General features: G+C 54.2%; 2 protein-coding genes across 3 annotated transcripts in view; both read right to left on the bottom strand.

The window, feature by feature from the left end:
• Positions 1 to 637: 637 nt before the first annotated feature.
• DPM2 (dolichyl-phosphate mannosyltransferase subunit 2, regulatory) lies at positions 638 to 6,824 on the bottom strand. The gene is made up of 4 exons (XM_065928375.1): positions 3,587 to 6,824; positions 3,211 to 3,300; positions 2,344 to 2,446; positions 638 to 1,335 (listed from the first exon to the last, which is right to left on the bottom strand). Exons 1-4 carry the CDS (start codon positions 3,587 to 3,589, stop codon positions 1,277 to 1,279), a joined length of 255 nt encoding a protein of 84 aa, XP_065784447.1. The 5' UTR covers positions 3,590 to 6,824; the 3' UTR covers positions 638 to 1,276.
• A 23-nt stretch (positions 6,825 to 6,847) lies between these two features.
• Positions 6,848 to 9,648, bottom strand: part of EEIG1 (estrogen-induced osteoclastogenesis regulator 1) — a 34,919-nt gene continuing 32,118 nt past the window's right edge. For both annotated transcript variants that reach the window (XM_065928372.1, XM_065928374.1), the window contains exon 11: positions 6,848 to 9,617. In XM_065928372.1, the coding sequence (XP_065784444.1) occupies positions 9,572 to 9,617 (46 nt within the window). In that variant the 3' untranslated portion in view covers positions 6,848 to 9,571. The remainder of the gene's footprint in view (positions 9,618 to 9,648) is intronic.

The raw sequence follows: 9,648 nt of genomic DNA, 5'->3' as shown, positions 1-9,648 counted from the left end.
GGGCAGCTCCACCTGGACTGGAGGATGGGGAGGGGAACAGGTAAGCACAGGGCAGGCGTGCCTGCAGCTGGGCTCTTTCCTGATGAGGGGGGCGGGACACCTCTGCTAACTGGAGGAAGAATGGGTGCCCAAGGAAGTGAGGGGTAGAGGCTCACACTGTGAATGGGAGAGCTGGCTGCCCAGAGAGGCACGGTGGGATTGCCAGGGGCTCGAGCTGAGGCCTGGACCAGTCAACCAGAACACAATGCAAACAGCCCTGCTCTGGCTCACAGCGGCCCTCTGCTCAGAGTCACACTAAGTTGGGCTGCTGGGTACGAGACAGATGATGGGCTTGGGCTTTTAGGGGTCTGAGGGTCCTTAATATACAGTGCCCCCTGGCTGGGTTGGCACAGGGGAGGCGAGGTAGAGGCTGATGTGGTGTCTGGCAGATGGCCATGCCTCCAGACTCCCTCGCTGTGAGCTGCGCCAGGCCAGATGAACATCAGTCCTGGCCCCTGCTCTGTCCTGTGTCCAGCACGGGGATAATCCAGGAGGTACCCAAGGCACCCTCGTTGTACAAACCAGTGTCTCCTGATCTGAGACCAACGCACAGGCCAGCTCCCAGCCCCTGGGCTCCTTGGGTCAGGGATGGCACTGAGACAAAGAAAACAGTGTTTATTGTTCAGCTCTCCCATCAGGCCAGCACTGAGGCTGGGGGGCTGGGCCTCCAGGAGAAGCAGTCAATCTGGGGAGCCCCCTGTGGCCAACCTAATGTACCCTGGGGCCCCTTAGAGGTCAAGGCCTCCCTCTAGGCTCTCCAGGTCCAGAAATCCTTGTGGGGTCTGGGGCTATGTCAGACCTGGGAAGGCTGCCTTTGTGGAGGAGCAGGATATGTGGGGAGAGGTCACATGATGCCCCAGAACCTGCCAAGTCCAACACCATCATATGACAAGAAGGAAACTGAGGCAAGTGTAGAATCCAGCGGGAAAAATGATAGTGGTCTGAAGGGGAGGTGTGTGTGTATGTGGAGGGGGACCAGCATCTTCCAGGCCCTGAGTCAGAAGAGGGGTGAGATGGAGACTTCCAGGTACTTCTCCTCCCTGGCTTCTGGAAGGAGGAGCAGGGGCACTGGTCAGCCAGGGGTGAGTCCTGAACGGCTTCCATCCCACAGGGGTGTTTGCAGGGCAATCAGGCTTGAGGGGGCCTCAGTGCCTGGATGGGTCCTGTGGGCACCCCCATTGGGTCTGCCTGGAGAAAAAGCAGAGAAGGGGCCAGCAGCCTCATTCCTGCTGGGCCTTCACTGAGCCTTTTTGGTATCCTTCTGGTTCTTCAGCATCACGTAGGTGATGAATATACCTGGAATACACAGACCAGAAAAGGCAGGTAAGATCCTGGCTCAGGACTGCTGGGAGGTCAGAGAGTGAAGTGAAAGTGAAAGTTGCTCAGTTGTATCCGACTCTTTGTGACCCCATGGGCTACACAGCCCGTGGAATTCTTCAGGCCAGAATACTGGAGTGGGTACCCATTCCCTCCTCCAGGGGATCTTCCCAACCCAGGGATCAAACCCAGGTCTCCCACATTGCAGGCAGATTCTTTACCAGCTGGGCCACAAGGGAAGCCTGGGGAGGCCAGAGCAGGACCCAAGCATGGCAGTGAGCCACACAAGAGGCCAAGCAGCTACCTAACTGCCCTCCAGGCCATGCCCTGGAGGCTATTTCCCTAACCATTCATCAAGCCACACTTCTGCCTGTACTCATTCAACAAACATCAGCTGAGTGACTACCACACGCAATTTGCTGAGTTTAGTGTTTCTGATTCTACATGGAATAAGATCCACCCAACTATCTATCTACTCACCCGACCACCTGTCCATCTACCGAACCACTCACCCACTCAGCATCCATCATCCACCTACCCCATCATCCAGAGAGCTAATTGTTGATTCATCCAAACCACTTTCTTGAGCACCAACTCAGTGCCACAGCTTGTGCTTGGGGTGAGGACATAGTAATGATAAAACCACAGTCCCTGCCCCTATAAGGCCCACACGCTAGACCCTGGGAGATAGATGCAAGAATCATGAACCAGGGTGACAAGGAGGTGAGAGGTGATGGAGGTGTGAGCAGAGCGGTGGTGGTGGAGGGAGCAAGAAAGAGGGAGACATCCCATTAGATTCCAGTGAGCCTGAGGCATCGGGAAGACTGACAGCCCTGAAGGATGAACAGGGAAACCCCAGGACGTGAGTTGGGGGGTAAGAAGCCTCAAGCAGACGTACAGTGAGTGATGAAGTGTAGCAGCATGTTTGGTATTGGGAGGGGGTCATGGGGTCCCCGAGACACCCTGTCCAGGGTTGGGGGAACTTACCCACAAACAGGAGCAGCAGGAGGCCGGCAGCCAGTGGGATAGCAATGGCATAGGCTCGGGGCAGGAAATACTTGTGGATGACATGCTGACTGTCGATGAATGGCTGGCATCAAAGGCAGAGCTCTAGTGAGTGTTCCTTGCTCTGCTCATCTCCCCAAGTCCAAACAGCCCACCTCCTCCATCTCAGGGGTTGACCCCATCAAAGCACTGCATTTGCTTTTCTCTAAGATGATAGCACTCTGGGTGCCTTGGTTTGTTCCCTTCCTTCAGTTATCTAATGGTTGTGTACTGGGCACTTGACTGGTGCTCGCCCAAAGTTGGGGCTAGAGACCTGGTAGGACTTGCCCTCACAACTTGGCAAGCACAAAGGGGACATGAGGAATCCGCGAGTGATTCCCAACGAGGACTCCAAGGTTTTCTTTACTAACATTTTTCTCCAAAGGATACCGACTTCTGCAATATTTTGCCCTTCAAACAAACACTGCACTTTTAAAGCAGTAACCAAAAAAGATTTCCCACGGGGGAAAAAAAAAATGCTAAACACTCACAAAATCCACTGGGATTGTCCTGCCCAAGCGCCCGCAGGATAACCAGAAGGACTAGAACTCCCATCAAAAGCAAAGCAAATCAAGGACAGGAACTCGCAGTGCAGTGGTTAAGGATTCCACCCGGAGCCCTCCCCTAGAGCTTCTGCTTCCTCGCCTATAAAATAGGGGCACCTGTTACCATCTTCCTCATAGTGCTGTCCTGGAGCTTTCATGAGATATGCAGTGACAGCACCTAGCACAATGCCCGCTAAAATGATGTGAGGAGTTGGCTTCAAGATTCAGGGATGGGAGGTGAGAGAGGGCGGGGAGGCACACATACCAAGAGAATTACCCAGGCGGTGTAATAAGTGAAGATGATCAGACTAAGGGCGACGAGGCCGAGTCCCACCACCTGGTCTGTTCCCGTGGCCTGCAGAAAAGGGAAGATTCAACTGAGGAAGAGATCCTCCGTTTAGGAAGGAGTGGGGGTCGTTGCGGCCCGATCACGTCCATTTACTCAGCTGACACATGTGACGTGACTGACTAGGTATCTTTTCTAGGTCGGAAGAGAAAGTACCGGGCCAAAGTCTATCGCTCGTACGATGGGACGGCGGGAGAGCGATACCGGCTCCGAGTGCTCAAGCCCCAGCTCCCGAGCAGACCCAGGACCCCACCTCCCAGACGCCCCCATTGCCGACACTCGGCCTCAAGCTCACCATTTCCCCAGCGCTTCAGGCACCGGGGACGCAAGCCCCATCCGGTTCCGGATCCGGGCCCTTCCGGCCTTGAGCCGCGGGGCACGCCGGGAGTCGTAGTCCTCAGGATGGTCCGGGACCTTGTCGCCGGAGACGGGCGGGCACCGCCTCCTCTTTGCATGTCGGGAAATGTAGTTTCTCGAGGACATTCTGTGACGCGTTCCCGAATCTCTCTGCAGTGAGACCGAGTTGAGGAACCGAGATAGGCTTGGCACTTGTGGGCTCGGTCCTGTCGAACTCGCCCGAGGGAAAAAAAAAAGCCCATCTCTCAATATCCCAGAGTCCTAAAGCCAGAATAGGATGGGGGTGAATGGTCAGAAGTCCCGTGTTTCAGGTAGGGAAAAGGAGGCTCAAGAGAGGGGCAAGAACTTTTCAGATCACAGTCTGTCAGTGGTGTATAGCTGACTCCACCACCCGAGGGCGCTACTTCCTGGTCCCGAAGCCCGAACGTGTCTGTTGAGGGTAAGGTAAAGAACCCGCCTAGGGTAGGAGGAGAAGGAGGAGCCGGGGTCCCTTCCTCTGTGCTTCACAGCCCCAAATGCATCACCAGGAAGACGCTTGTCACTGCCTTTCTGTTTTTTATTTATTTTTGGCCGCGCTGGGTCTTCGTTGCTGCGAGGGCTCTTTTTTAGTTGCCGTGCAGAGCCTTTTATTGCCGTGGCTTTTTCGTTGCAGAGCACGAGCTGTAGGGCATGCGGGCTTCAGTAGCTGCGGCTCACAGGCTCTATGAGCACAGGTTGTACTTGAGATGCAGAGGGCTTAGCTGATCCGCAGCATGTGGGGCCCTCCTGGATCAAGGATCCAACCTAGTCTCCTGCACTGGCAGGTGGATTCTTTACCAGTGAGCCATCAGGCCCCATCACTGCGTTTTAATTATCTGAGTTACTTGTTGACCTGGCCCACTTGACTGTGAGCCCCCTGAGGAAAGGGTCTGTATCCCCAGTGCCCAGAATGAGGCTTGGGACAACTGGGAGCTTTGAATCAGTCAACCAGCTTTAAGATTTTGGTGACTTCTGCAGTGCTATAGAGAATAGCATCTGGCAATGCCAGGCTCTCCCTGTGCTGTCTTCACTTGGAGAGGAGGGGGGCAGGGGCATGCAAAGATCGAGTCTGAACCAGCCATGGCTTGCTCCTGCTGGCCGCATCTGTCTCTTGGGTTGTCTGAGCCCATCGCAAAGCTGAGAGGAACATTTTCCCCCCATCATTTTATATATTGATTTTTCACTTAGCATGGAAAAAAACATGGAAAAGTTGTGCTTAGTCATGTCTGACTCTTTGCAAGCTCATGGACTGGTTCCAGATAGTGAAAGGAGTAGGACAAGGCTGTATATTGTCACCCTGCTTATTTAACTTATATGCAGAGTACATCATGAGAAACGCTGGACTGGATGAAACACAAGCTGGAATCAAGATTGCTGGGAGAAATATCAATAACCTCAGATACGCAGATGACACCCACCACCCTTATGGCAGAAAACAAAGAACTAAAGAGCCTCTTGGTGAAAGTGAAAGAGGAGAGTGAAAAAGTTGGCTTAAAGCTCAACATTCAGAAAACTAAGATTATGGCATCTGGTCCCATCACTTCATGGCAAATAGATGGGGAAACAGTGGAAACAGTGACAGACTTTATTTTTGGGGGCTCCAAAATCGCTGCAGATGGTCAATGCAGCCATGAAATTAAAAGACGCTTACTCCTTGGAAGGAAATTATGACCAACCTAGACAGCATATTAAAGAGCAGAGACATTTTGCCAACAAAGGTCTGTCTAGTCAAAGCTATGGTTTTTCCATTAATCATGTATGGATGTGAGAGTTGGACTATAAAGAAAGCTGAGTACTGAAGAATTGATGCTTTTGAACTGTGGTGTTGGAGAAGACTCTTGAGAGTCCCTTGGACTGCAAGGAGATCCAACCAGTCCATCCTAAAGGAATTCAGTCCTGAATATTCAGTGGAAGGACTGATGCTGAAACTCCAATACATTGGCCACCTGATGTGAAGAGCTGACTCATTTGAGAAGACCCTGATGCTGGGAATGATTGAAGTCAGGAGGAGAGGGGATGACAGAGGATGAGATGGTTGGAAGGCATCACCAACTCAATGGACATGAGTTTGAGTAAACTCCGGGAGTTGGCGATGGACAGGGAGGCCTGGTGTGCTGCAGTCCAGGGGGTCGCAGAGTCGGACACAGCTGAGCAACTGAACTAAACTGAACTGGACTGTAGCTCACCAGGCTCCTCTGTCAATGGAATTCTCCAGGCAAGAATACTGGAGTGGCAAGCCATTCGCTTCTCCAGAGGATCTTCCTGATCCAGGGATTGAACAGATTCTTACTGTCTGAGCCACCACTGAGCATTACTGTGTTTCAAAGGAGCAAACTTTTTTGGACCTTACAGTCTATTCCTTCCCTCTCTGTCTCAGGAGAATTGGGGCTCAGCCAGGAGCCAACTCATCCCTTGCCAGGTGTGCACAGAACCGAGGAAGGGGCTGAGAATCAGTCTCCAGGGTTTTCTGGGGCATGAGCAGGCATCAGCGCTGGGAATGGGTGAAGATAATGCAGTGCTTGGGCAGGGACAAGGCCTGGTAGTCTGGTCCCTTCCAGCTTGTCCAGAGCTCTGAGGATTCCTGCCATTTCTGAGCTCATGAAAGGCCCAGGGTGACTTGCCTTTCCCAGAGCTTGGTGGCCATGCCAGCTCTTCAGGAACTTGAGTCAAGGGCAGGGAGTGAGGTGGTCCAAGCCTGGAGACAATGCTGGCCTGTGGCTTTAGGGAGGCTGGGAAAACTCTTAGCGTCTCTCGGGTGGGTCAAGAGCCCTCCTGTATACCCACCTCCTAATTTGATCCACAACCCCATTTGCAGCTGCGAAAGCTGAGGCACAAGCAGTCATCGGTCCTCAGGCGTGCTTGTTAGAGGCCACCTGACTCTGGGGAGGTTTGAACTTGGGCTCTGAGGTCAGAGCTGCCACCTTGTAAGTGTGAGGTTGGCAAGAAACTGCCCTTCCTGGGCCAAAGTTTCCTCCCAACGAATGTGTAGTAGTAACAGTGATAATAATTGTAATGATTGCAGCCAGGACAACCAAGAACCCCGGCCACCGACGTCTCTCCCACCCCCAGAGTGTCACCTCCTACATCTGGCTCCCTTCTGATGCCATCTGTGACCCGGGATTCAACTCAGTAAAACAAGCAAGAACCAACATGCCATAACAAAATCTGCAACATTTAATCCCTGCCCTCCCCCCCCCAAACCAAGACACTGACACTAGGCTGATTTCCCCTTACAATGTTATTTTCTACAACAGAAGCTGGGACAAACACAGCCCACTGAATCAGGGGGTGGTGATGGTAACATTCTGTTAGAAAGGAGGGGTGTTTAAAAAAAAACAAAAAGCCTCCCCTCCCCCCATCTCCCTGCTCATCTCCCAAAAGAGAGAAGACCGTGGGCATTCTCCACCTTGGCGGATCATGCCATGTGGTCGGTTTGTGGGGTGACCAGAAAAAAACAAAACAAAACAAGAAACAACCTAAAAATATTGTAGACCTTTCTTTTCTTTAAATCTCCTAGTAAAAACGTTAAACTGTCTTTCAAGAAGATTCCAAACTGGCATTGCATAGACCAATTCCTTTCCAAAAATATCTCTAATATATTCTATCTCTTTCTAAATATAGGATTTTTAGTCCAGAGCTGTGGGCACCTAATGGGAATTCACTGAGCTTGAGGGGACCAGAGGGTCGAAGAAAGGGCTCCCACGTGGGGATGAGGCTGGGGCTCCGGGGCTCCAGGCCTCCGGCTCCAGCCAGCATTGATTTGGTTGTGGCCGAATTTTATCAGTCCGTTACCCTGGCCCAGGGCCTGGCATGGGAGGGTGTGGCAGGCTCTGTTTCCTTCTGGGGTGACTGTCAAATTCAGACCTCACCTAGTGGTGAGGTTGGGGTTCCTGGTATGGGGAATTCTCCCCAACAGCACCAAAACCAGCTATCTTATGCCTGAAGTCCCCAGAATGTTGACTCAGACCCTAAAGACACCTTGAATACATCACCTCACTGGGCTGAGGTCGTGCAGATACAGAAGGGAAGGACAGCGTTCCCCCATCTTCTGGGGGTCACTTCAACTGCAGACAGTGCGGCCAGCTCCCTTTTAAAGTGCCAGGTGTCTGTGGAGCAGGAAGGGACCTGCAGAGCTGACCAGAGCCTTCCCCAGCCAGAGCAAACGCTCCATCCTGCCTCGGCAGGCACCTTCTCACATTCATTTTCTAAAAGGGTTAGGGCATTAAAAACAACAGAAATCCTAGCAATGCTCTGGTCCCAATGCCAGGAGGTTCCAAGACCAAGTCCAATTCTTGCCAGTGAGGCAGAAGGCAAGGACCCCTCCCAGCCTGGGAAGGGCACCCCCCACCCCCCACCCCAGATCCCCAGCCCTGCTGGGACCCAGCCAGCGGGTAGGGGGAGAACAGAAGCACCTCCCCTCGCCTGGGGGAGGAGGAAATACCAAACTGTGAACTCTTAAAAAAGAAAATGAAAGGGAGGAAGGAAAGAAAAAGAAAAGAAAAAAAAAAAAATCAGGAAAGAAAAGGAAAAAGGTATGGGGCTACGCAAACACCAGCCTGCTGGGTTTATACAAAATGAGTGAAATTTAGAGTGTCGGGGGAGTCTGTCCAGGGACTGGCGGGCAGCCAGAACCCACCTTCAAGCAAGTAAGGAGGACAAGGCCAGGGGAAAGTGCTGAGAGCAGAGGGTATAGCTAGGGGTAGGGGCGGGGGCAGGGCCAGACTGCTCCCCGCTGGGAAAACCCCCTTAATGGACCCCCCCACCCCGCCCTCTCCTTTGCCCAGAGAGGGCATGTTTTCAGAGGTAGGCTGAGGCTTTTCTGGCCAGGAAGCCAGCTCCGGGCCAGTCCAGCTACAGCCCATCTGCCTCTCCGCATCGGCCCTGGCCTGGGCCAACTGAGCCTGAGGGGAGAGAAAGGGTGCTTGGCTTGGCAAACCCAGCCCAGCCGGGCTGCTGACCTCCAGGGCCTTGGGAGACACCTTTCCTGGCTTCATTAACAGAAGCTAGCTGCCCAGGACCCAGCCCTGGGCAGAGGGGAACCGCTGCTCAGGCTCAGACCTTTCTCAGCAGGGGGCTCAGGCCTGAGCTGGAGCCAACCGGAGAGGGCAGGGAGGGGCAGGGGCAGTGCCACGTTCCAGCCGGGCTGCGAGGGCTGGGCTGCTGACCGCACGGCAGGCAGTGCCCAGGGATCCTTGGGAAGGGCTCAGTGGATGGGCAGGCGAGGGCCAGGGCGCTGTGCTGGAGACAAGCGTGTGCAAAGTGCAGGCTGCCGGGCAGCAGGAGAACATTCGCTGCGGGGGAGGTGGGGTCTCAATCTGGAGCGCGGGTGGGGTTTGAGGTCTTGGTTTCCCGGAGGAGGCTGCCAGCAGGTCCCCCAGGACGCAGGGGAGGGACGGCTGAAGCACTAAGCAGTCAGAGGGCCACGGTGGCAGGATTCCGGGGGATGGACTGCCCCTCCAAGGACAAGGGGGCAATGGAGTGAGGCCCTGCCAGGGCTGAGTCAGCGCTCCTGGAGTGAACAGGGACACAGGACAGAGCGCCCGCGGCCACCAGCCTCCCTGCATGTGCAGGAACTGCTGAATGTCCTCACCGAGGGCTCAGGTGGGTCTCAGAGGGGCGGTGCCCGCCATGGGTCTCTGCCCACCTGCTTCATGGGCCCATGTGTCCTGCCCTCTAGTGGTTCAGAGGAGAATATTCACAGTGGTGCCCGGGGCCCTGGCGGGCCATGAGCATCCCAGCATAGATGGGAGGTCAATGGAATGATGCTTTGGGGCTGGAGTGCATGGAGGAGGCACAGATGAGAGGCAGCATGGATGGTGATCCGAAGGCGAAGGTCCCCTGTGGAATGATGCGGGTCTGGACGCCCGTGAAGGCAGGGCCCTTCTCCAGCCGGGGCACCTGCTCCTCAATGGCTTTCAATCACGACTGGCTCATAGACCCCAGAGGAGACCCTGTGGGGGAGAAAGAGGTCAGCTTGTCCTC

The sequence above is a fragment of the Muntiacus reevesi genome, chromosome 3, assembly GCF_963930625.1.
Source record: "Muntiacus reevesi chromosome 3, mMunRee1.1, whole genome shotgun sequence".
In the NCBI taxonomy this organism is placed as follows: domain Eukaryota; kingdom Metazoa; phylum Chordata; class Mammalia; order Artiodactyla; family Cervidae; genus Muntiacus; species Muntiacus reevesi.
The sequence above is the reverse complement of the archived record's forward strand: the minus strand, read 5'-3'. Positions and strand labels throughout refer to the sequence as shown.

Coding starts and splice junctions, on each gene's coding strand:
- DPM2 (XM_065928375.1), bottom strand. Junction 2,447..3,210: donor CCGCCTGGGTAATTCTCTTG/GTATGTGTGCCT, acceptor CTTTGATGCCAG/CCATTCATCGACAGTCAGCA. Junction 1,336..2,343: donor CCTGCTGCTCCTGTTTGTGG/GTAAGTTCCCCC, acceptor TGTGTATTCCAG/GTATATTCATCACCTACGTG.